This window comes from Lonchura striata, chromosome 7 (genome assembly GCF_046129695.1).
Source record: "Lonchura striata isolate bLonStr1 chromosome 7, bLonStr1.mat, whole genome shotgun sequence".
In the NCBI taxonomy this organism is placed as follows: domain Eukaryota; kingdom Metazoa; phylum Chordata; class Aves; order Passeriformes; family Estrildidae; genus Lonchura; species Lonchura striata.
In genome coordinates, this window is record NC_134609.1 from 23611305 (window position 1) to 23638050 (window position 26746).

Here is a 26746-nt window from a genome sequence, read left to right on the forward strand (position 1 = left end):
ACAAAACTCAGAACAGATGTAAAATCATGTCCACTCCTAATAAAAATCCTTCAACTCCAAAATTCTTCCATTCTGGCTGTGGCTTCTGTTTCAAGGAAAGGAAAAAATCCACTTCATACCTGTACACATGCAGTTCCTCAAATTACTTCCTAATGAAAATAGAAAACAGCATCAGAAGTGACGTGTCTAAGGCCATGCATGGGTTCAGTGAATCTTTGAGCCTAATTTACATCATCTGACCTTCATATCTGGGTTTCCTCACAGCTCAGGGACTGTCTGGAAAACATTTGAGACCCAAGACATTGCAAATACTATAATTTAACAACCAACGTAATTACTGCGCTGGAGAACCTTTTCATGCAAATTACTCACTGCAATTATGCTATGTGTCTCTTACTGAAATTTTGCACTGTGTAATTACATGCACATAGATTTATATAACTAATAGTAACACAGCAATTAATTAAATAGCTTTTGTTCTCTAACTGCCAATGCTTTATGACAGATGAAAGCTGAAAATATTTTTGGGGTTTATGGTCTCTCAGGCCTAAAGTCTGGCACAACACACAGTAATGAACATTTCCTATATGTTTCTTTAGAAAAGACAAAGTCACTTATTCTAAAGATAGCATCAACTATGATAATACCTTTTGGATAATTACATTAACAGGTTGGCCAACTTACAGGAGAATAAATAAGGATAATAATTCTCACCCAGCAGTGCAAAACACAGGAAACATCTATAAATAAAGACTGAAAAGAAAATGTTTCAAGCAGCAACTTGATCAATGTGGATCTTACCTTGAAAACAGAGGGCTACTGAAAACATGGTGTACCATAAGAGAACAGAGAGCTCAAAGCAATGACCCTTCTAAATAAGCCTAACAAGCTTTTATTACAGAAAAACTGAATTAAGCAAAAACTAGTGCTTTATCTGACACTTGGGATTTCAAAAGACTGAGAAATAGAAAGACATTTACAGAAATAACATATAGGTCATCCCCAACAAGAGTTGGGTTTAATTCAAGATACTGACAATAATTGAATTCTAAGTTTCCTGCTTCAGCCTAGAGTTGTCAATTAATTGAGCCTTGCTTGCTTGCATGTGAACACTGCTAGAGGCCTCTTACAGAATCAGCTGATTATAACTTTTTTTTCCTGAAAAGTGAAGCAGCATCCCTCCTTCTCAATTTAGGTAATGATCATCTACGCAGGTTTTATTACATTAAAACCCCATTCCAATTAATTCACATTTGCCAGATGCTGTCACAATTGCTGACAAATGCTTATTACACTCCAGGTCAGCTCAAAATCACCATAAGAATGGAAGTCTGCAGCATCAGAGCCATCCCATCCTCCTGAATGACACACAAACACCTCCATGAGGAGAAAGGAAATGTGAAAGAACTCCAAGTGAAACAACCTTGTGGGGATGGGGGAACAGAGACAAAATAGCACCTCCACTTTGCAACAAACAGTGGTTTTGGAGTTGGGATATCACTTCAACCTGCTTAAGTGTCTCTGCACCAGCTCATACACTGGTAGAGATAATTTCATTATCTCATATATAATGAGATACTTTAATGGTTTAATTTCAGAAGCTACCTGCAGCGGGACAAAGTTATTTGAATGAATTATTTCATCAAGTTATTTAAAAAAAACCCACAACAACAAAAAATGAAAAGAACACTAGAAGAGTTTGTTAAATGTGATATTAGCAAACAGTTTAATTTATTAAAATGACTCCAGTACACCTCTGTGCTTCTACAACAAACACGCATTACACATAACAGGTAAAACACAGTGACATTCTCCAGTCAGCAGTTCCCGGCCCATCAGCACAGAAACACAAAAACAACAGTATCTTACATCACCTCCCAGCTCAACCTTCTTCCACATGGTGCTTGGGGCACTTCTCAGAGGAGCAGGCAGGCAGCTGAATGCAAGTGTCTGTGCTTCCTGATCAGAGGTGGTGAGTGCAGCCCTGCACTGCCCAGAGCACAGGCGGTGAACTCATGGAACACGGGGAGTGCAATCCCACATTTCCATCTCTCTAAAAATGGGACATCTACAGGATGGGTGTGGAGAGGTTAAATTTCTCACAGCATGAAAAGACACTGGCCCAAAAAGATTTGCACACCTGAGTATTATGCTCATAAGAATTACGAGACTCATGTAAGTCCTTATAAAGTCTTAAAATACAGTTGTGGTAGTTCAGGGCCAGTCCTTTCTCTTTTCCTGGTTAACTTTACTGAAATCAACTCGACCTGGAATTCTAACAGCAAAGCAAACATGAAAAGTTAATAAAATCAGAAGACACTGAAGGTGTAAATACAGTGCAAGTGTTGGTTTTAGTCTTTTTGACTGTTACAGCCTGATAATTTTACATTCTGTGCTTTAATTTCAGGGAAAAGCATAGATGTTGTGTGTCAGAACATACATACTAGCATATATACATGTATACATCATACACACTTGCTGCAGAATGCAGGGCTTCCAGTAGCATATGATTCATAGTACCAATCTATCACATGCAGGGGTTTTTTTTCATACAAAACCAAAACAGTTTTAGAGGTGCCCCTCTCCCTGCATATATAAGTATCCATTAATGTGTATTCACATGCATTATTACCCACTCATTGATTTATGTTAACCAGATTTATTTCTGATTTTTTTTTCAATGTAAGCTATAAATTATTTTAGTTGCAACACCTAGCCAGAACACTCCAGTGACCACAGTACTCCTGGGTTTTATGGTAACTAATACCTCAGTTGGCAAAACATTCTTAATAAAATTACTCAAGTTTTGTTTGCTTCATATTGCTTCATTTCTTTTAAAAAAATGATGTACAAACTCTGCTGTTAGTACACTTCAGATTTGCTGAAGTGCAGTAAACTATGAGAGCTTGTTATTCAGAAGCACCTAGACTTTTTTTGATATTAAATGGAAGCCATCAGCAACAAACATTGTATGGAGAATTCATCAGGTGGATGAACAGTGCACATCAGTGAGTATGAGATGAAACTGTTTTCTAAACAGCTGGTAGCCTTCACAAAACAAATTATGTGTGATGTAGTCAGTCCTGCTGAGATAGCAGAAGGACATAAGAACATAAGTGACTCAAGGGTCAGTGTTTATCCATATTAATGTAGCTTTGGTTCAGAAATTCTTTAAGTGTTGTAGAGCACCTGGTTTAGTGACAAGACACATATGCATCTCACAGTGCTAACAGTATAATGCTAATAAACTATAAACTGCAGCTTTCAAATATTAATAGCATTTAATAAAAAAATTTACAGAAATATTCTTGTTGACAAATGTGCAGTACAAATGTAAGCTCCTTGGCCACAAAATCCAATTGTGTGCATCAGTTTTGTGCTGGCGTAACAGTGCAAGTGCTAGGATTCAAGTATGATCTTCCGTGTCTATGTTAAGCAACAGAGATTACATGATGAAGTTTGGGGGTTTTTCTGCTCACAAGGTCAGGATGTGAGAATCAAGCAAAGCAATGCAGCAAAGAAAAATATTTAATTTCCCTCATCTAGAAGGCATAAAGGAGGGAAAACACATTTCACAAGCAAACCAGCTTCACATACCACCAAGTTATTGCTTCAGCTAAATCAGCTGTACTAAAATACAGGACTAGAAGCTGCAATGTAATCTGCCCTCACATGAAGAGAAGATGAAATCTACAGTGCAAGACCTCCATGAAAAAGGATCAAATTGCAACACCAGAGTCCTGCTTCATAGGACAGAATTTATTCATCATTCAGCTTTGCCTGTGAATTAATTTTATTTGTAAATCAGTTAGATCACAGTCTAAAGTACATTGTTTATATTTCTGTGTTTCTAGAGGTACTACTTCATGCCAAATCAGGTCTGCTCAACAACAGAATATAATATGAACACTTGTTTCCAAAGAATTGACAGAATTATTGCTGATATTTTTAGGGTCAAAATTAAAACTTACTTCACCAAATCAAGTCTTTACTCCGTTTAAAAAATTTTGACATCCTACTAATTAAAAAAAAAAAAAAAACAAACAGAAACAAAAAAAAAAAAACCAACAAACCCTGAACTTATTAGAGTTTTTTTCAATTAAATAATAATCTAAGATTTTACAAGATATTCACATTCAGGCAACTGTCTCCTGACTCATCTGGCTGGATGACAGATGCCATAATAAAAGCAAGAACACTACTCTCACATTCTTCCTGACAGTAGTGATTAGTGCAGTTTACCACTGCACTACACAGTTTTAATAGTGCACGGTGTGCCTGCTGACACTTCTCACAATCACCTGCTACATGATAGTTATTCTCAGATGTCTGTACCTGTAATTTTCATTAGAATTTTGGCATTTATGTTAACACTTATGAAAAACTATGGCTTTATCCATGAAGTATATAGCCTACCTAAGCAAAATTTTTGAACCATTATTAAAACAATAAAACAGAATTGGAATGAAAGTTACTCGGTCAAGCCATAAGCTGTGTTGCCACTAAACTCAAGATCTCAGGGTTAGCTACAGAATACCAATATGTGTACTTGTGCATCTGTTACAGTCTTGAGAAGTTCATTTAAAATGTAACACTGATAAAACTTTTTTTTACATCTAAGTCTGATAATTTATCTTATTTTTTGCAACATGTTAAATTACTTGTATCGAAAGTGTCATCTGAGTATCACTGTATTACAACAGAACTGGGACTGTAAGAAACCCATAAATGCACACGTAAGAAGGCACTTGTCTTCCAGTAGTTCAAGTCAGAGAAGGCCTTACCCAGACAGTGGCACCTTACACTTTGAAGGATTAGCAAATGTCCCCAGGCTTTGCCACAGTCTCAAAACCTGTCCTCGTGTCCCTGGACAAAGGTGCTGTGTGTGGTCTATAACACCATGAAGCTCATGACAAATTCCAGTAGTTTCTGCCTGTTGCTTTGAGGTAGGAACGTAGTGCCGAGTTCCAAAATCGTGTCCTTCCTTTGCTTAGTCTGCTTGAAAACCTGAAGCACAGCATGAACACGTGTAAGCATCACCTCGTTAAAGGAATCTCCTTCCTTCTGAGATTAAAATGTTATGGTCTATACTAAGTTTTCCCTCATTTACAAGACTTGTTTTCATTTCTTGAAGGCTTAGATGGCAATGCCATTAGGTATTATTAGAATTCACTGAATGTTGAAGCCCTTCAGGGGTTATGGAAGAACAGAAATTGAGAAGTAAGTACAGTTCATGACAAACGGCCAAATCTTAACAGTGAGGGACAAAATAACCAATCAAAGCATCCAATTGAAAGTGTAAGCACTTTAGAAACAAGAACTCAAATGCTATGCTATAAAAGATGATCAGCAAACATTATCTAGTTCCACTTTTCATTCTAGTTTATCCTGCTGTTGGAAAATGATGGATTCAGTTTGTGCTTTCCTCACAGCTATTCAGAGTCTACAGAGAGATATCTTTCCTGGACCAACTGTTGTTTGATTATTCAATGTATCAGAATTTAAAGGCAAAGACTTCAAAACCCACACCCAGCAACATTTTTCCTAATACTTTCAAATTATAATGCTGCATCTTATCTGGGATTCAGGAAGCCATGCCAGTCTGATGAAAGGACAAACACTTCACTTGCAAAATCTAGATGGGATTTATGATTTAAAATACTAGTGGTAAAGTACAAAATTGAATATTTATCTTAAAGAAGACCTGTATCCTCATGGTGAACACTGAAGGTGTATAAGGATGGTTCTTCTGGAACATCAATCACCCCTAAGCCAAAATTCAATAACTAATGCTTTTTTAAAGATTTAAGTAGACTTCAAAATTAAATTTAGCTGTTACTGAGCACAGATCATGCTCTCAGCCTTTCAATATGGTTCAACAGGGACATGGAGTAGAACAGAGGAACTTCATTTACTGTGAATAAAAATGTCTAGTCACACCTCCATCCAGACAGGCCTTCTTCCCAAGGGCAAGGAATGGCCTGTTCTGCAGCTTGTGGTCTCTGTTACAGCCCTCAGCCTAAAGGAAACCAAAATGCTCCAAACCCACAATACACTTCCACAGATACAATCACTGATTTTAAAATGACACTGAACAGATTCTTTGAAATGTCCAAATTGTGCTCATTATTGAAATGAAACTTAACAGTTGCCAGCTCTGAGCACCAAACACTTACTCCAATTTCCTTGAAGACTTTCACTGCATTTTTCACGTGACTGTACGTAGCACTCTCAGCTGCAAGAGAGAAAACCCAGAGATAAATAAACTGAAAATCAATTTGGGCTACCTTGTGGTAGAAAGAACAGAATGAATCAAGCCCAGTTCCAAAACCGGTTTAACATACCATACACAGCAACATTCCTCTCTGTCCTACTTATTAAGTGCTTGTGCAGCTTCTGAATATATTCAGACTCTAAAACAGGACCACTAAAATTGTGCACAAAGATGACAGCAGAGCTGTATGCCTCCAGTAATGGTCCCAGCAATCTCTGCAAGAAGGTGATGTACTGCTGGTGCTCTTGAGACTGGCTCACCTAAGAAAAGGTAATAAAAAGTTCAGTGACAGAGTGGAAACCAGAACGACCTGCAAAGCATAACATGTCCAAACAGCAACCAAAATAAAAAGCACAAAAACCTATACAAAAAAGTGTTGGGGCACAGCACAATATGGGAGCGTAGCAAAAAAGGAGGTTTATCATGAGGGACAAACAAGCACTGAACATCACAGACCAATGCTATTTTTTCCTCCTCCAGAGTATTACTATTTTCTCAAGATAAAATTAAAGACATCATGCTGTTCTGCAGCAAACAGAAGGGATGCCCTACATTCACAAATACAGACAGAAATTTTCAAGCATTAACAAGATATCCTAAAGCGTGTTTGTGTTGGCTCTGAGAAAACTAGTAATATATCTAAAGTCAACATAACCAATCAATGATGTGAAACACAGGCTGAATATAAACACCAGCTGGATGTGCCCCTTTTAGACTGCATGTAAAGAATAAAACCAAGGTACTTGAGTCTTTATCAGTTTTCAGGACTCTAACCATTGCTCTTCCACCTCCCTGGAAAGACTGTTTATGTTTCTTCAGCTATTTTCCTAATGTGAAGGAGACAAATGGACTGTACAAAAATACTAACATTGCATACCAGGAAAACCCTGCCCCACCCCCTCTCCCCCCAAAAAAAATTATCAGTACCTGTCCTGAATAAACCAAGTAATTTATATCTCTCACAAGAGGGTTCAACATTAGTAGCCTAAGGAAAATATTACCTTCAGGTAGCAATCTCTCTGCTCCTCTCCAAAATCACTGTCTTCGTCTTCCTCATCACTTCTCCAAGATAATGGCTCAGGGAGCTTTTTATTCCACTGCTGTTCTGTAAGACTGGGGCTAACATCCTCCTGATCATCCTGCTTAAATTTCAAAAACAAGGTGGTAAATAGGTAAAATTCCAAATCCAGGCAAGCAATAGGTTTATTTTATAATTTCATCTGACTTAATGCATTTATCAACCAATATTAATGGATGCAAGTGAGACCCAATTGTAGGCACCACTGAGAAAAGGAGAGAGAAGAGACATTTGGTGAAAAAGACTGGGTTTTTTTCTTGCTTCCTCTTGGGTGCCCAGTTTTGTTTACTGTGCACAAAAAGAAGTTTCTGAAGCAAAGATATGCTGAATCAGCTGCCTCCACTCCTAAGGTTTTCTTTGCACTGTGCACCTCTGGCAAACTGCACCATACAGCAACTCCCCTACAGCCCTGAAACTGCAAGCTGAGGAGTCTTACAGTAATTCTGAGATAAATACAAAGGAATTAAAGAATGGCTAAAGGTCTAGACTCCTGACTCCTGTAGAGTAGAAATTAAAAAAATCCATGTAACTATGCTACATTTGAAATGGCTTCAACAATAAACTAAATCCCAAGTTTTAAGACAGTACAAAAATACATGTTTTCCTTAGTAGACTTACTGGAAAAATGAAATTACACACAGAGTCATGAAGCATCACAAGTTGACCATACCCAACTCTCTGATGCTTAGGAACAGAAGAATGAAGCAGTCCCAGTCCTGGGCACATTGTTACAAGCTTTCAGTAACAACATAGACTTGGAACCTCACAACTAAGGAGCATAAACCACCCACAGTACAGTACACCACTCCTACAGCATCTCTGCCACTTTACCTCAGCCACCAGGAGAATGCCATACTGGATCAGCCTCTCCACAGACTCGTGGCAAACTTGATAGATCACCTGGCAAGGCTGCACAACATAAAATGAATGCAGTGAAAAAGTCACATCCATTACAACCATCACAGCAACATCCTTCCCTGTTCAGTATGAATGTTTTAGATATAGCAATATTATTTCTCTTATGCAAGCTGTTAAACTTTTATCAGCATAATCCCACTGCACCACTCTTGTGTTTATGCTGGCAGATATTAAAAAAGTTATAGTGAAATAGAATATTTAAAACATGTCCAAGATTTTTCCAAAATGCATTACCACTGGTAGAAAGCCACTTTAAATATTCTCCCTTTTTAATAACCTCTAACCAAATTTTAGTTTGTTAACAGTTCTAGAATAAAATCATCATAAAATTAAAATTATTGAAACTCATAACAGTGATCTATTTGGAATTTAAAGGAAACTACACTTCCAAGAAATTCTCTTACATGTTTTGAAACTGAATTAAAAAATCCAACTTCTTTTACATTATTCATATTAATTCAGGAAATATTTTCTTATTTAAAAATTATAATCAACTATTAACTCTGAAAGCAGAAGGATAACATTACTAAAGAACTACAATATATAAGCTAGCATTACTACCCAGGCAAAAATATTAAATTTGGCTTATGCTTCTGTAAAATCACACAAGTCAAATATGAGTACAAATGTAAGAACTAATTGAAGAATCTCTAGAATTTTAAGTAACTTCTACATATAAGAAAAAATAACATTTAGCACTCAGTGTCTGAAAAGTGAGATAACATCAGCTCTTGTCACTGTTTTGTAACAACAAAAACTGAAGTCAGGCCATGTTTAAAATTTCCACTAAGTACTGGGTGTGGCACAACATACTGAGTACTGCACTCCTATGCAAATAAGGGATATTTTTAGAATATGGACTCTTATTTCCCAACACAATTTCAATTATCTGTGCAAAGTCATAGGAGCTGGGTACTCACAATGACTTTTGTTTCTTTAGGTAGAAAAAATATAAAAATAGTTTGGGCAGAATGCAAATACAGCTGTGACAATTTAATGACAGGAATGATACAAAATATGTTACAAAGCTGCTCTCTAAGCTTCCCACAACTCGAGATGGGCTTCTTAATGCTGCCTTTCTCAGGAAAGGCCTAAAGCACAGCAGAAATGTCCCAGGCCCAGCCCAGCATCAGCCACTCAGCACTTGCAGGAGCAGCAGTGTGTGACAGCCATTGATACCCATCACCATCACACTGCACTGACAGGGAACAGACCAGAGCTGTGACACTTCCAGAAAGCATCCTGTAATTTTAAAGAAACTAGCAGAACAAAAACTGGAAAATTAATGCAATTACTTACCAAAGACACAGTGAATTCATTAGAAAGCAAGTAGCACAAGCTGGCAGCTTTTCGGACCAGGTGTTCTTGACTGATTAAACTGGGAGAAGCACCACTGGTGCCGTTTCTGTACCTCCTGCTCTGAATCGCGTGAAGACTGCAGGCTGGAGCAGAAACAAACACAGGCAAAGTTGAATTTTCCTAAGAGCTTTATGGCAAAGGAAACATCAAACTTCTGTTTTGTCCACTTCTGGGGCTAAAAGCAGTCAAATATTACACATGCTATTCAAGAATAAAGACAGACTTAACCACTCCTTTGTGTCCAGTAATGTCAGATCAAAACAAAATCTCATAAAAATTCTGCTCACCAAAACACAGGTTCTGCCATGTTGGCTCAGAACTCTGATAGTGCGTTGCCTATGGCAGTGACCAGTACACAAATACGTCCAAGAAAGATAAAGGATAAGGGGAAAAAAGAATGTGAACATTCCTCAAACAAAATATAAGTTTGCTTTAAAACTGTTTGTTAAGGTAAACATGAGTTGAAACAGGAAGTGGAAAATTGTATTAAAGTAAGTAACATGAGAAACTGATGGGGATTTTTGTGCAGATACTTTGACTTCAAGGATTACAAGAAAATCTTTCCCTTTCCCTGATAACCCCCAAAACATACCAATAACAGCCTCTTTAATGAATACATGAAGTATTCCATTGCTGTAGAAGTTGAGCTCAAAGACAGCAGGAATTGTGATGCTGGGAGTGACAAAGAACTCGTTGTTTCTGCTCGTGTTTGTGATATTTACACAGTTCCCCAACAAGTGGATGGCATGCATGACAACATCATCCGAGTTCCCTGAAAATCCCAAGTCAAAGTCACGGGCTAGGACCTCCTCCTTCATAGAGAAGAAATCTTCTACCAGTCTGGAAAGATCAGTTCCCTACAAATAAACACAGAACCACACAGTTAAAACAATTTTTATGCACAGGAATCTATCAGTAAACCACGTAATTGGGTATATATCAAACACAATACACTAACTGCCAATAATCCAAAGCACAACAGTCTTAACAGAAAAACTGATTTTCACTGAGGTTTCAATGAAGTAGCTCCACATGTTTTGAACTACATGGAATTATATTGTACAGCCATGGAACTACTTGGGAATGCAAGGTTTTTCTTTGCTTCTTGGTTTATTTCACAGCCTGAAGACACCTGAATACCTCAAGACTATGTCAGAAGTATCATATTTCCGAAGACACCTGAATACCTCAAGACTATGTCAGAAGTATCATATTTCCATTACCTATGATATAAAGTGAATGATCAATTAGCTGGAAATATCACACTTAATAGAAGGGAAAAATTGGTGTGGAACATAAGGAAAAGTCCTTCCTCAGGCACCTCCTTTTCCCATTTTCTGCCAAAATGGAGTCAGAGCACATTGTAAAATGCTTCTTTGATTCCGCTATTTTAGGAAATTGGAAAGACTGGACTGATGAGAATGGTAACACTTCCTTCACAAGCAGGACTATAAAAGTGACTAATATTTTTCCATTTGTTCTCGATTTATGTGCAATAAAAGCTTCAGATTTGAAGGATATTTAGAAAAAATGCAAAGCTAACTTGTAGGAGAAAAAAAAGTTCTTCCAACTTTCATGCACAAGACTTCAGGTAAACATTAGTATCATTCTGCCATTGTGATATAGATTTTAGTACTGAGGAACAGTAAAATCAATTTGGAAATTAATGGAACAGTTTCTAGAGTATTCAGTAGTGAATGTGTTTTGAGATCTAAAAAACAACCCTAATACAATACATGAAACCCATGCAATCTTTAAAAAAAGCATAACATTTTGAATTACAAAGATCTATTTCCACATGAGCATTTATTATCATCCCAACAGTAATGGCTTGTGCTCAAGCACCCACTCCTAACTAAAATATCAGCACTCAGACTACCTGAAATCCACTTTAATTTAAATGCATCTTTTTTTTTTATCAGTATCATGCAATAGTAAAATCCATACTTTTTTTCTTAAATAACTTAACAAGGCCAAAGCAATGTTTGGCTATTTAAGCAACACAGAAGCCTTACCTGCCTGTGTCTGTACAGCAACAAACAGGCAACAATGTGGGTGGACATCACAGCACAGGACTTGTCAGCAGCTAGAGGTGAACAAGATAAATTTGCTGAGCATCTGAGACATTCCAAACACCATTAAAAATAGTAACATTGATGTGGGCACAGAACTGTACCCACTGAATGAAATAAGAAGTGTATTATGTCTGTCCAGAAATAATATTAAAGCAATCAAAGTAACTGGGACTAAGAAGGCTGAATAAAGCTTAAATATTTACTAAGCTAAGTACTGTTTCCTGTGTATATCAGGTACCACAAACCACAGATCTACTGACTGAAGCATACAGCACATAACCTGTAAAACCTGGCAACACTGGTCCATGCAGCTAGATGAGTTCATGTATCATCTTAAATAATGCCATTAAGACACTCCAATAGCTTTTTACATGAGGAGACAATCAATGCGTATCAATATGACAATCAAGCACTTCAAAGTACAGAAAGTTTAGTGTACTAGCCCTACAAACAGAATAAAAATTTTCTACTTGATCAGAAAAAGAGTTTATTAAATTTTGAAGAGAACAGAATGAGACAAAAGATGGAGAATTGTCAAGATTATGTAAGTCACAAAATGATCATCTGAATGGAAATAATTAGGAAGTGTGACATTACCACACAGAAAATTCATGCTGTCAGCAAAACCAAACAGGCAGCTGACAGCAACAGGCTCCAGTGGAAGGTGTCACTGCCCATGGCAGGGAGGTTGAAATGAGATGATCTCCAAGGTCCCTTCCTATCCACACCACTCTATGATTCTGTGGTATTGATAGTCTTCAAGACTTACTGAACATAACGTGCTCAGCCAAGTTGGATATCAGCTCTCTTCTGAAGGGTTCACTGCTGATATCCCTGGAGTTGGGCAGCGAGGCTTCTGCACCTTCATCCACAGTATCATTAGGTCTGAATACAGAATAAAAATTAACATGATTACATTTAGATTCTGATCAAAATGTAAAATAATATAAACTGATTTTTTTATGTACACTTAACTGAACAAAATACCATTACAGTCTGGTAAGGGCAGAAAATGTTATCAGCAAAAAGCTCTACCAACTTTTCCTGATTATTTCTTTGCACTGCACAACAGTAAGAGTACCAGAAGAAAAGCTTTTTCTATGGCTACTCACAACTTTGCTGTAACACCAATTGCTCTTTTTTCTTCAATGAATATGGACAACAGTAGAAAAAACAAATTTGCCTAAAAGACAGAGCCCAGCTTCTCTACAAACTAGAAACAGTCTTTTGTACGGACACACAACTTTCTAAAGGTACAGGACTGACTTTGCCCCCACCAGGACCACACAGGTTTGTTTAACTCCTGAAAAAAACTGCTAAAATGTGTATCTATGTAACAAATGCAAAACTAACCCTTGAGCAGTTTGGCGGCTCTGACAGTCACCTCTTTGAAAAAAAGGAGTAGTCACTCACAGGTCCTATTTGCTTTGAAACTATTCCAAAAACCTTGTGAAATATTTGCGAGGTTTAAAAACAAATCCTTTACTTTTCCCTAACCATGTCATTTTCCCCCCTAAATTATTCCATAGCATTTATAAACAAACCAACAGAGGTTACTAAAAAGGAAAAAGTCTACTTGAATTTATTTCAACAGAGCTCATCAGGAAGAATGTAACTCTTGTAATAAATTGCAGTTAGAATTGCCTGAGTTTTGCACTTTTCTATAAACAGTTGGGGAGTTCAAGCACTGCTTGGAATGTAATGCAGAACACTAAAAAGATAAACAAATCCCAACCTGTCCTCCCTTTTCAACAGCACCCCAAAAAAAATTCTCTACCTTGATGGAAGTATAGCTGGTAACAAAGCTTGTTCCAAAGAAAAAGGAGCAGGCACAGGTTTTTGGCTTTGGCTGTTTACATATTCCTGTTAAAAAAAGGCTCATTAATTTTGTACTTTTTCTACCTTATTCTTGCATTCAACTGAAAATGCTATTATAGGAAATTGGCAATTATTCAAAAATGCAACTGATTAAAAATAGCTCTCACTAAAGAAGCAGTAATAAGGTCAGAGATATTAAAAGTTTTCAACAGCTTATTCACTTTTGACTTACTTTATGAAAAAGTAGACTTCCCACAGCAAGCAATCTATACTTCATAAAAAAACTTGCAATGAAAACAACACATAACCTCTGTCAGCATCCTGCTGTGAACAACTCCTTTGAGATGAGTTCTACGATTAAATGAATGAGAACTGCCTCATTAACATGAATGAGAGCAAAACCTAGCACCCATTCAGAACCAGCATGGAGACTGTAATTATTGCTTACTCCTGCCTTCCTCAGATGCCAGGAGAGAGAACTTCTAAGGGGAAACACTGCTGTACAAAACTTCAGTTGCAAGACACAAACTAAAGCTCCCAGGAAGCAGGCAGGGTACTGCATGCTTGGAATTCCTGAATCCTAAATTTCTCAAAAGCCAAACTCTTCTCGTTATAGGTTAAAATTTACACTACTGTTTTCAGGACGCTGTGTTCCCTCCGTTTCTGTAAAGAATGGGAAACTAAAGAGCCACTTAACCTGCTGGTCAGGAAAACAGCTCCCTCCCAGGAAAGCTGCTTAAAAGACTTCCACAGCCTCTTTCACACTCTCTTCTGCTCATAGAACTGCAAATGCCCAAAATTAACCCCCAAAGCTCATCTGCTTTAGAAAAACCTGCAGTGACACATCTACAGTTACACTTCTGCAAATGTGAGCTAAGGCACACTTTAACGATTTATGTCATTTGTTACTATTCTAGAGCACAATAAGGAACACAGGTACAAATGACACATGACAGAGGCTGCTGGGAAGGAACAGAGTGATTAGCATTTCACTAGATTAAGAGGGCAGATAACCCTCTTTTCCTTACACTGATCCAAGAAGAGTTGTTAACTCCCTACCAAGAATAGCCCAAGCCTTCTCCTTTGGAAGTAAATTAGTATCTTTCCCTACTACACTAATTATAATTCAGTGCAGCGGGTCACAATAATTTCATGCTGTGGTAACTGAACTCTCCAAAGCTCTCCAACCCTACTGCTTTTTCTGAGAGAAGTAGGGCAGAAAGAAGAACACCTAATTAATTTGAATAATGTTCTAGTAAGCTGCTGTTACAGTGCTTAATCTTATTAAAGTCACACTAAAAATAAGGTATACTGTGGCAGAATACAGATTAGTGAAATGTAGATTAGTATCAGCAGATTCTGCAAAGAGATCTGAGAAAATTTAAAGATAGATACTGCCACACCACCCCATTCTCTGAGAAACTACAGAACAGCAGAGTGAAGTACTGTAGGTAACAGTTCTGGAATAATGATGACTTTCAAAGAATATACAGACTTTCATTATATATTACCCATGACACTTTTATAGCTACTAATTTGCTTAGCAATTTTAAAAATCCAGCGAGATAAATGCCCTTCCTCAACTATTGCAGATGTCATTAAATTAAACTGGAAAACAGTATTCGGCTTCCTTCAACTCCAAATGTCTCTACAATGTAAAGAATTACAAGATAGTATAAGGATCATTTTAAAGATTGCTTGTTAAACAAAGAATCCCACCAGTAAGAATACTTACACCATTTCAAAACTAATATATCAACTCTGAGACTATTTCAGCTTAATACACAGGTGCCCAAAGACTCAAACACTCATCAAAAACAGGGATACTTTTGTCATGTTAGAATGGACTGCAGCAGATAATGGTAGTGATGATAACCAACAATGAGAAAATCAAAATAAATGTGTCCCACTATTGAAACACCAAAAATGTCAAACCTTCAAAAAGACATTCAAGATATCAAACTTACTTTTAAGGAAAATGGTTGTGCAAAATCTACTCTGACACACCCATAATTCTTCCGCAGCATTCTGAAGACTCCTCTAGCTATACTCCAAAGACTTTCATTCTTCTTGGGTTTGCCCTAGAAAACATAGGTAGTTATTTTGCTTTTCTTCCACTTTGCAATTAAAATGTTGTTTAAAATTAAAATGCATGCAACAGCAGACAAAGCAAGCCCAAAGCTTTTGACACACCTTATAACTTCAAGTACCTCTAGAGAACTATTTTTCTCTGTAGATATCCCCTTGAACATATTACTTGTCATTGTCATTAGAAGTGTGTCAACTGTACCTCCGCACTCCTCATCAGAGACATTTTGTGATTCATGGCTCAGCAGGAACTCTGAGTCCATGGAACAGAGGACTAGCACGACCTTTAACTATGTAACACATTTTCCTGCACATAAGCAGAAAATTCCCCAGGCAAAACAAGTTGTTTGATTGCTCTTACCAGCTGTTCACTGTTATAGTGACCTTCAATTATGCGATCATAGGAGATTCCCACAGGTATAATTAGGACATCGGGAGTAGCATTTGAGAAGAGAGCATCTACCACCACAGACAGAAGACCTGCTCTAGCTCCAGATGTCTTTCCACTTCGAGACCGTGTGCCTTCCAAGAATATTTCTAGAAACTGCTGCTGTCTCAACAATTCTTCTATGTGCTGAATACAAAAAGATTGGAAAAGAGAAAAAAATAAGTATCTAATGATATTGGCATGCATAATAACATACAATTATATTTCAGATACATTGTCGGCAACCATTTCCTTTTAAAAGCATTGGAAGATCATGACTTGGCATGAGTACTTGTGGGAAAAAAACCCAGTAATTAATTAATTAATGCCTGACACAAGCCCAGACCTATGTGCAACTGAATTTGCATGAATATACAAGCAGTATAATGACATTTGTTCAAAAAGCATCTCTAGCAATGGTTGATGCAGTTGATTCACATTCATTTCCTTCTGGTTCCCCAGCATATCCCATCTTCCAAGATGCAAATACAGCTACTACACTGAATGGCACAAAGGATTACATCAACTCATCATGAACAGAGACTTCCATTGTGTTAAGTGAATCAGTGTAGAGATGCCCCACAACAAGACATCAGTGAAACAAGCATAAGTTAACTCAGAGAGTATTAATTCCACATTCATTAATAAGGATTATGCAAGGTGGAGATATGCTCATCCTCAAAACAGCTGAACATGCAGTTTTCTTTTTTTTTACAAATTCAAAACATACAAAAATTAATCCCTTTTTGCAGTATAAAACTTAAGACGAATTCAAAGAGCAATGGAACCCACTTTTACCACTTGCCACCCAAGTGAAATGCTGCCTACAGAAAGAAAGACAAGAAATACACACCACATAGAGCAAAGCTCTGTACAGGAAATCCTTACGACCATCAGGGTTCTGATCCAACTTCCGACGGATGAAAAATCCTCCCAGCTTGCGGATCAAAGTGCTACACACCAAAGAAGGATTATACTCATTGATTTCAATTTGCAAGAAACTGCTACATCTCCAACAAATAATTCCTTGCACACAACAGGGATTCAAATAACTAAAATTCTTAAAGACTAAACTGTATTACACTATTTGCACATGATGGGACTACACACATATTTATTTCACTTAGGAAATGGCTTCTTTGCACTGCCTTGCTCCATTTCACTGCCTTGACAGGCCACTGACCAGGAGATCCTTGCACACTGAGATGCTGGTGACCCATGTATGAGTTCACCTGAGCTAGCTCCAGTTTGTGCTGTGCTGCACAGACTGCAGGGCCTGCATGCCCATGGTGTGCTGCACACTCCTCCCAGCTGCAGAATCAGCTCAGCCAGCTGATTTTAACACAGCAATCTGCAGGCAGCTCCCCCTTGGCACCAGCAATCACACCACCTGCATGATCCTGCCTTTATCTCATAGTGAGAATGATGAATAGGGCTGTTTTCTTGAAAAAAAATCCTTTACTGCCACGAAAGACCAACCAGGAGTACCCCGTTCTGCAGACAAGATGCTATGTAGGGATCATGGGCCTGCTGAATGCCACAGAACTCAGGGTGCCCAGTGCCTAAAGTAATGTTAGATTATCTATGCTAAACTTTTTTTATTTTGCTGGCACTAAGAACTAACATTTTAATTGGTAATTTATATTAATGCCTTTTTCACTGGGATTATTACAGACCAGCACCTACTGGTGTAAAACACCCTTGAAGTCAAGGCATTCCCCTTCTTTCCTCATAATTTCCTATAATATCCAGTCATTCTTTAGATACCAAATATGCCCAAATTCTGTCTCAGTGGCAAAATATTACCTAAAATACCTCAGGCTCTTCAGCCACCAGAAATATAATTGAAACACAGACTCAAGTGGAATACTTTCCCACAAAGTATTATTCAAAGTACTGTTGCTGCTCGTTAGCCAGCTCACTAAATTCCATCAAGAGCTGTACATTCACAACTCTTTCTCCCATATCATCTCTCCTTAGTCATCTAACCACTTTTGAGACTCCAAAAAAGGAATATCCTTTCCCCTTACCCTACTGAGGTTGTAACAAAGCTTCTCAAAAGGATGTTGTGATGCTCCCTCTCTGAACATGTCATAGGAATCAAAGTTCTACATGATGGCCCAATAACAGTCTGATAATTTTACACTTGCACACTTTGTGCAGTTGGTCAGATCCCACCACCTCAGTCTTTATTCAAATAAGGAGAGGTTATTACCTGAAGATGGGGATGTTGAGATTGTTCCCTGCAGCTATGTAGGGTGCTTTGATGTTATGGCAGAAGAGAATGAATGTAAGAAGCAGATAGTCAATGTGGGATTTGTGAACAGGCAAAAAGATAAGAGGCAAATTCATCTATGGTGGGGAGAGAAGGAAAAAAGAAACAAGTCAGTTGGTAAGAAACATGGAATACTACTCCTTCTCTTAAATCCACTGTTGAGATTGCTAGCATCATCTTATCTCAACTGATGGTATTTTCCAGTTGCCATAATTGAGTTTCCTTACTCCTGGTTTTCCTTCAGCTGGGACAATGAAAACATTTTAGTCAACTTGTCTTTAGTCTTAATTTTCAAGAACTGTAGTTTTCAATTGTGTCCACTACATTAACAATGATTAATACTCCCATTTTCTTCAGACTCAGTGTTGAGACACCAATCGAACAATTAAAGGGATGTGGAAAACCCTCACTGTCACCAAAGTACTGGTATTTCTATATCTAGATAGATATTAGCAAGGAGTTATGAATAGTGGGTTTCCCAAACACAATATTCAAAAAAACTGAGAAAAGAACAGGAACTTTTTTATTTTTTTTATTTATCTAATTAATATTGCTTAGGTAAATCCTACAAGAGTAGTTAATTTACTGAGTGCAAAGAAAATGGTAGCATTCAGGATTTTGTTGGACCAATTTCAATAAATACTGAAAAACTGGAAACAGATTGCTAGTAAGAAATGGAGAAAGTTTTTTTCTTAAAGTTTTTATGACAAATCAAAGTAGAAGTGAATAATCCTGACTTGATCTTCTAATTTATTGCTGGCTGCCTCAGCTCAAGAAGCAGAAATGATGCTAGCAGCAAGGTTATCTGAGATAATCATTCAGCCTAATAGTTAAAATTTGATCCTGAATCAAAGGTAAACCCAGAGTTCACACAGTATTTTAGGTCACACAACTCTAGGAGCATATATTTAATTATGAACACTATTTCAGACTGTTCTTATTGTAGTTCAGATACAATACAGTTCTATCTACAATTGCATTTCATACAGACTTAGCAGAACTCTCACAAAAAGAGAAGTCTTGTAAATATTATTAGAAATTACTTCAGAAATCTACCTCACTGGATTCTCCCACCCTCCCTTACCTCTGTTGCTGCTTTGACCATTTCTATTTGACCTCTGTGGATCTGGATATTCCAGAAGAAGCTGTTAAACAACTTCAGTAACACCCAGCCAGTCAACCTAAGGGAAAACAAACACAACTCAAAAAGCTTCATTTATTTCTGCCTCTGTTTTGTATTGCTTCTGTATGACTAAAGGCAAAGCCAGTTGATCTGATAAGTTATATTCACACAAAAAATACTATAAAATAAACAATTCATTTATTAAAAACTTATAAACTACAAATTACTATAAAATCCAATTGCTAAACAAGGTTTTGCCTATGGTTAGTAGGCCCATTTCAGCCTCCTGCAGTTATGACACAAATCTTGTATCAACCTCAGTGAAGGCTGTCAACTAGGAACATGACAGATACAAGACCATCCTTAGTAGTAAATGTACACACCACAGAAGATTTTTATCTAAAATAAGACTCTCTCTGAGATACTTATATCTACAAATTATAATACTGAATAAGCTAATGGAAAAATTATCTTTCAGTCTATGATGCTGCAGACAGCTGTTCTTGCCCATATGAGCCTGAAACAACAAATGATGCCAATACTGATCTAAGCATTAGCACCAAAACTAATTTTGGGAGAAAAAGAGAAGTTTGTATTTATCATAAGATACATTCCTTGGAAAGGCAGAGGATTTCTGCTGCATCTGAAAATGTAGAATAACTACTATTTTTGTTGGTAATACGCTGAAAGAGCTTGTCCACTCTTCCACTCACTGACAATATTAATGAGACATTTTTCTTACCTGATTAAAGTAGGTGACACATTTGCTACCATTTCCTGGAGAATTTTCCTAGCTTTTTTCTTCACTTTGTTGATAGCTTTAGGATCTGTCTGAACAAAACTGCCTGGAGTACTTGGTTCAGAAGCTTCATCTACGATGGCCTTCTGGACTCTAACATTAAAAAGTAAAGTCTATGAGACAGCCCCACAACAGAAGAGTCCAAAACACAAACAACAACTCAGAATGAGCTATGTATTACTACAGGAGTAACTTGCAAACATAAAAAGCATCCACACTGAACTATTGTGTGCTCCAAATGCACTAAACCTGATTCAGTTTTATAAGCTCCAATTTAAGAGGCAGGTGATGATTGAATAGGCTCAAAGGTGACTACATGAAACAGTACATACACAATTCACAGATACTAATATTAAGTGACTGCCAATTTTCTGAAATGGTCAGTAAAGTTAAAAATTCAGGGGGAACAGATGCAGTCTCATTTTTGTTAATGTCTTCTTTTTCCTGCCACAGCAATTTCACATACCTCATTAGACAGATTTATGCAGTCGCTATTTTGAAATTCTAGATTATTTTTGTCCTTGAATTCTCAGTTTTACCAAGTCTAACAAAATTTTATAAGGGCTATTTTCAAAACATATCCAAGACACAGCAAGTGGCTTTAACACACCCTGACTGTAGCACAACGCAGTCTGCTTTACTTTTCAAAAGCAGCACTATCATCTTCAGATGTGACTCAAGCTTTAAAAATTCAGGAGAATTAGGAATGTTAATGTAGGCAATGTGTGCCCTCTGACAAAAGTAGCCTCAAGGAGTGAGCATGCGGTTGAATTTCTTTGTGTCCAAGGAAAACTGATACCTGAGCAGCTGATCAGGAGCTCAAGATGCCATTTAAAATGAAGCATATGAAACAGAAAACAAGCTCCACAAAGTTAAGGCTGGGTACTCCATACTACAGCCTTTTTCCATTTTTTGCTGCCATCTCCAAGTGTACACTCAGGGTACTCCAAAATGCTGCTTTCCTATTATTTCTGAAATACTGACAATTTCTGATGACTGCATTATGACTTCAGTGGTAATGACTTACATGAATTAGATAAACAGAAGTTTGAAGAGCTCTCATGTAGCTATTTATTTTTCTGTGTACTGTCTGCCGTTCTCCCACTACACACCATTCATTCAGAGACTTGTAATCCTTAAATCCCCTCTTTTACTATTCCAACAGAAATTGCAAACTACATTCCTGAAAGGCTGTGCTAAAGATAATGCATCTTCTAGTATCTTAAACAGTCTGATTTTCAAAATTTGCAGTTTCTAAATTAAGGCATATTTTAATGTACTAGAAATTTTTAAAATAGTTTATTTTGTGTCATCTTACCTGCTGCTATTCAGCACATTTTCTGTCAGATTCTTGGCAAACATACCCTTATGAACATCCCTCTCTTGCACAAAAAGGATGTAGCAAAAGCGTCTCGCAAGCCACCCTCTGTACCTACAAAAATATGAAGGGCATTTCAGTGTGATCCTCAAAATGTTTTGCTTCCAAAAACAGTACCTTTAAATACAAGTAAAAACACAATTAAGAAGCAAAATTAAGATTTTATAAATGGCTGTCTAAAAGCTTCTATATCTTCTAGTAAATTGCCGATATCTTCACATTCTAGATGAAACAACTGATGCATAGCACAAAACATCTGAGCCAACATCTGCACCCCTTCAACTCAGTGTGACACTGGCCTTAAAACACACACAGAATCACAGGAACATAGCAAACAAACCAGCATATACATTTTGTCTGTCCCCTGGGACCAACTCGCCAGCTCGGTGAGGCCAAAAGAAGTGATAGTGTTGATTTCCAATTTGGTGCCCCTTTCCACCAAGGAAAGTAAATGCCCAGCTAAGAGGTTTGCCAACTTCTTCAAGGAACACCAAGCCCTCTTGGAAAAGCTGCTCACGTAAGCGCAGGGTAAACTCTCACAAACACTTCTGAAAATATGTTTGCATTAGCCATCAAAACTAAACTCACTTTTTTAGTTAGCTTCTCTTTCTTTACAGTGTTTTCAAACACCCAGTCCTATGTGTCTTCTCCATACCTTCTCCTAGCAAAGTTTTAGCAAGAGTATAACCACAAAATAATCAGTAAATCTCACTACAGATTCAAGTGTTTAGTGCAACTTATGAAGACACTATCTTCTTTTTTAATTAACCCTGTCTTCTACTCTCTCAGTCATACAAACAGAAATCACTTGAGAAAATGTTATTTGGAATATCAAACATCACAGAAGATGCCTGTGACACAGAAATGGCTTGCACTCCATCCCCCACAGTGGATATTCATCATTATTCCTCTCCTCACCTCCCTCATTTACCGGGTCAGAGTGAACAAGCCACCACTTATACAAACCAAAAACCTGGGACCTCCAAACAGCAGAGCTGATGTGATGGGGCAGAATTAACAACTGGATGAAAAATTAAATTCTGGCAATTTCTAAGCCCAGAGCAGTAAGTATTATGCAAAACCCCTGTCTCGAGTTCTGCTGGTGCAATGGCTGGCTGCTGCTCCAGTGAGTGTCCCAAACTGAACTGTGGGTGACAAAGCTCATGGTGGTTTCCATGCTGGAGTCTCGCCAACGTCTCACCCGTTGTCATCACTCGAGTTACTGATCTTGGCTGTCATACCTCCCCTACCACACTTCAGTAGATTTATGCATGTGTTAAAAACAGCGAGGAAAGATGAGACAGAACTTTTACACTGCAAAAGGCCAAAGCCCTAGAGTGCACTGTAATTAAGATGGGTGCACATGCATGAGCCATGGGCACAGAGTAGCATGGAATGATCACACCAATTTTCACATCAGCTATTCATGCTGTCAGAGAAGACTGGTGATGCTGTTTTAATTGCTTTTTTCCTTTATCTCCCTTCTCTTTGGAATTTGAGAGCCTTACTGATTTTTCTAGAAAGCAAAAACAAGGATATGCTTTGTGACATCAATATTTTTTGGTAACTATGAACATATCAGAACAGCACACAGCTATTGCAGGGATCTGTCAAGGTATGAAGGCATCTACATTCATTTTACATCTAAGACAATGTAGTTTAATTGGAAAAATCTTTTTTCTGATCATGAAGAAATAAGAGAAGACAAAAATTATACAGAATGGACTAGTCAAGAAACATTTAAAACTGGCAGTTGTGCCTCAGATAAAGGCTGTCAATACAGTTACACCATACTGGCAGTTAAAGAGAACCCCTCTTGCTTTCTAAAGTCAGGAAACTATGACTATGTAGCCCCATGAAACATCAGAACTTCATTAAAATTGTCCATTTTCACACTATAATGACACTGTATTTCTCACTGTTCTGAGCTGTGTTTATTTCAGAATAACTCATTAACCCATATTTTTTTTCTCCTCCTATTTCCAATGCAAGTAACTTTGACCATTCAAAATAATTCAAGCATTAGACTTTCGAAACTGATTTTTAAAAAGTTAAAACAGTATTTCTGTTATTTTTCTGTATTCCAAACTACAAGCTCAACTCTTAAAAAACCCATAATTAATACAAATTTAATAAAGAACAGCTTCTAACATTGGCTTTCTCCCTCTCAAGCACACACAATGCTGCCTTTCTTTCACTCAGACACTTTGGCTCATTTCTTTCAGGCTGCTGGCCTCTCTTTGTTTGCTCTGACTCTACAACAAACACTGCGGGACCTACTTATGCTAATGATTACTGTAATAAAAACTTAGCAAGCATTATTAACTTTCCAAAGAACAGAATATATTTATGCAATCCCAGTATCTTCATCCCGAACACAAGATATGATTCTGATAATGCAAAGACACATCTTCATTTTTTACTTTTTTTTTTCATTTATACCACACTTTTCAGAAGCTGCACTCTGCCACTGAGGCAGAGAAGAGACAGATTCATAAGACATATTCAGGTTAATTGCCCCAAGTGGTAATAGTCAACACCTAAATTGTGAGCCAGATCTGCTCAGTAAATTAAAGGGCAGCCTGAAGTCATTCTGCATAAGGGAATAAATCGGGTGCCCTCAATATTATGCTGCAGTCACTGCCATTTGCATGAAAAGAGAAAGAAATTATTTTGGGAAAAAATGCCAGGTTTTTTGTGAAACAGATTTGACCCCTAAACTCCTTGCCTATAACCCCAAAGGACTTTGCCCAGTTCCCAAATACACACAGCCAGATTTAACAAGCATGTTACTGAAGTCGGCACCAAATCTCTGCATTTTAGGACCACAATATATACCAACTCAGTAGATCATAATAAAGATTTCTCTGTCATAAAGTCAGAGCACATTTCATTTTTAAAGCAAAAGAAACACTTGCTACAATACCTGGTATGTGTTTCATTGATATATATGACATTACGTAGACCCAGAGAAGGAATACTAGAATTGAAGAAGTTATCCTGTAAAACAACCAAAAAAAATTGATGGACTATTTAATTACATAAAAATAGTTTTGTCTGTAACATTCATCATACTATTAAAGATAATGCAATGCTTTTCATTTGTACTATAATCAAAGCCAAAACCAGAGAAGTGCTGAGCCTGCCTATACAGTACAGAAACTTTTAAAATGAAAACACAAATTCTAATCACTATTCCCAAGTCAAATACTTTCAAAGCATTCTCTAGGCTTTACTGTGTGGTTGCACTGGTTATGCTCTTCAAGCACAGCATTTCAGCAGATTCTCATGTAATATAAACCAGAACTCGTCATAATTCAGAACTCATCTTTGAGAAAGAACTTTATTAAGCCACACTGGGCATTAGTGTAACCACGAGCATTTGATGCTCAGTCTGTAGCATCCAATTTGCCAGCAGAATAAGCATCATGTAACAACAGCCCAAGGGTCAGGATATCCATCCATGGTTAGGTGGCAAATCTCCACATTCCTGCTCTGCCTGAACAACAAACTCAGTCCAGCCTTGTAGAGCCCTGTTACCACATGCCAAGGTATTAACTGGGATGAGTTTAGGAGCAGTTCTACAACAAATATTTCTTAGCAGGAAGACCTAAATTTTACTCTTCCATAATCCAACTGAATACCTTGACCAAGAGGCTGATTTCTTTATTCCAAATTATATATAATTATAAAACTGGTACCTTGCCAGCAGTGAATTACAGCTACAACTACTGGAACTGCACATGTCAAAGAAGACAAATAAAGGACAGCAAAGGAGAAAGATGGTCACCAGCAACAGCAAAACTCCAAAATAACCTCACCAGCAATTTGTTTGTGTTTTGTTTAGGACACGCCATTTGCCACAAAATTACAATATTTGACTGTCCTGTATTATATGCAAATCAGGTAGAAATTACATACTACATTGAGAGCAGAGTCCTCTGCTCCCTGCTAAAGCCCAACTGTGCTGTACAATCAACCAATTGTTGCTCTAAGGCCTTAAGAGAAAATTTCAATGTTATGCTAATATCTTTGAGTATACACTGGTGATTTTTTGTGGATCTTATAAGCTGATGACATGTTCTGATAAAGAGAAGCAAAATGACTTTTACTTGGTCTCCCGAACAATCAGCAACAAAGTTAAGTACCACTGAATGCCAGTCTGTACCTGCCTATACCAGTGCTCTAAGTGTCAGGTTAAACCTCACTACGAAACTCATCCTCCAGCAGTACTGTCATACTTTACCTTTTCTTTATTTAACTCCTCTCCAATCCTGTGTCAGGCAGAGCATGTGGTTCAGTGAAACCACCTGAGCCAATAAAGGATCTCCCTGCTGGCACACAGAAGAAGCCCAGCTTCCACCACCACATCCTGGCTTTTCCTACTCATCTCTACGCTTCACCTCTTAACTTAGAGCACCTCTAGCATTCATTACACCCTTTAATGTCCCAACTTCATGCAGACAAGACAAAAAACTAAGATAGACTAAATGAATAAAGCAGGTAGTTTTCTGCTTGGTTAGTGAACTTGAGCAACCCTCAGGAGAGCAGGAAGGAAAACAAGAGGGAGAAGCAAGACTTTCCACTCAGCATTGGCAAGTTGCTAGTATGGTCAGCACACTTAAGGAAATTTACCTCATTCATTTATTTTTCTTAAGAAAACTAATAAGAAAAAAGCTCCAAAAAAGTATTTGGAATCTAATGAGATTATTATCTTTGTTACTGTCTGAAATATGTCTAGATATATTTCCTTATAGAAGGTAACAAAGGGCTTAAAAGGTCACGCTCCTTTCTTAAGTGGGATCTCAGGTTAGTTAATGAGTCTCTTATTAAATGGACAAAATACAAGATTTTCATTTTTAAAGCATAATTCCCAGTTTGAGAGGAACAGTCTAATTACTAACAGTCTGATTACTAACAGATTAATTACTAAATGTATAAAGCCCTAAGCTGAGGATTCACACACATCTTTTTCAAAGTCAAAACACTTGACTTGTCTGTTTGAAGTAGTCTCAGTTTATCTATTGTTTGTCTTGTTGCCCATATCATACACAGCCTTCACAGTACGTTTGGATTTCTATACCACATTTGTATGTCATTGTTGCAGTTTTCTGTTCTGGCAGAGAAACAGAGT

At 37.5% G+C, this 26746-nt stretch overlaps 1 protein-coding gene across 9 annotated transcripts in view; it reads right to left on the reverse strand.

The window, feature by feature from the left end:
• Positions 1 to 1698: 1698 nt before the first annotated feature.
• GPAM (glycerol-3-phosphate acyltransferase, mitochondrial) overlaps positions 1699 to 26746 on the reverse strand; it is a 30473-nt gene continuing 5425 nt past the window's right edge. For 8 of the 9 annotated variants that reach the window (XM_021525998.3, XM_021525997.3, XM_077784692.1 and 5 more), the window contains 18 exons: positions 24539 to 24612; positions 21553 to 21666; positions 20178 to 20327; positions 19397 to 19493; positions 18253 to 18389; positions 16891 to 16990; positions 15972 to 16184; positions 15490 to 15603; positions 13482 to 13567; positions 12474 to 12589; positions 11645 to 11715; positions 10222 to 10486; positions 9570 to 9712; positions 8184 to 8261; positions 7276 to 7416; positions 6345 to 6534; positions 6177 to 6235; positions 1699 to 5007 (listed from right to left, as the gene is read on the reverse strand). In XM_021525998.3, the coding sequence (XP_021381673.1) occupies positions 4891 to 5007; positions 6177 to 6235; positions 6345 to 6534; positions 7276 to 7416; positions 8184 to 8261; positions 9570 to 9712; positions 10222 to 10486; positions 11645 to 11715; positions 12474 to 12589; positions 13482 to 13567; positions 15490 to 15603; positions 15972 to 16184; positions 16891 to 16990; positions 18253 to 18389; positions 19397 to 19493; positions 20178 to 20327; positions 21553 to 21666; positions 24539 to 24612 (2265 nt within the window). In that variant the 3' untranslated portion in view covers positions 1699 to 4890. The remainder of the gene's footprint in view (positions 5008 to 6176; positions 6236 to 6344; positions 6535 to 7275; positions 7417 to 8183; positions 8262 to 9569; positions 9713 to 10221; positions 10487 to 11644; positions 11716 to 12473; positions 12590 to 13481; positions 13568 to 15489; positions 15604 to 15971; positions 16185 to 16890; positions 16991 to 18252; positions 18390 to 19396; positions 19494 to 20177; positions 20328 to 21552; positions 21667 to 24538; positions 24613 to 26746) is intronic. The other variant, XM_077784691.1, reaches the window with a different exon arrangement.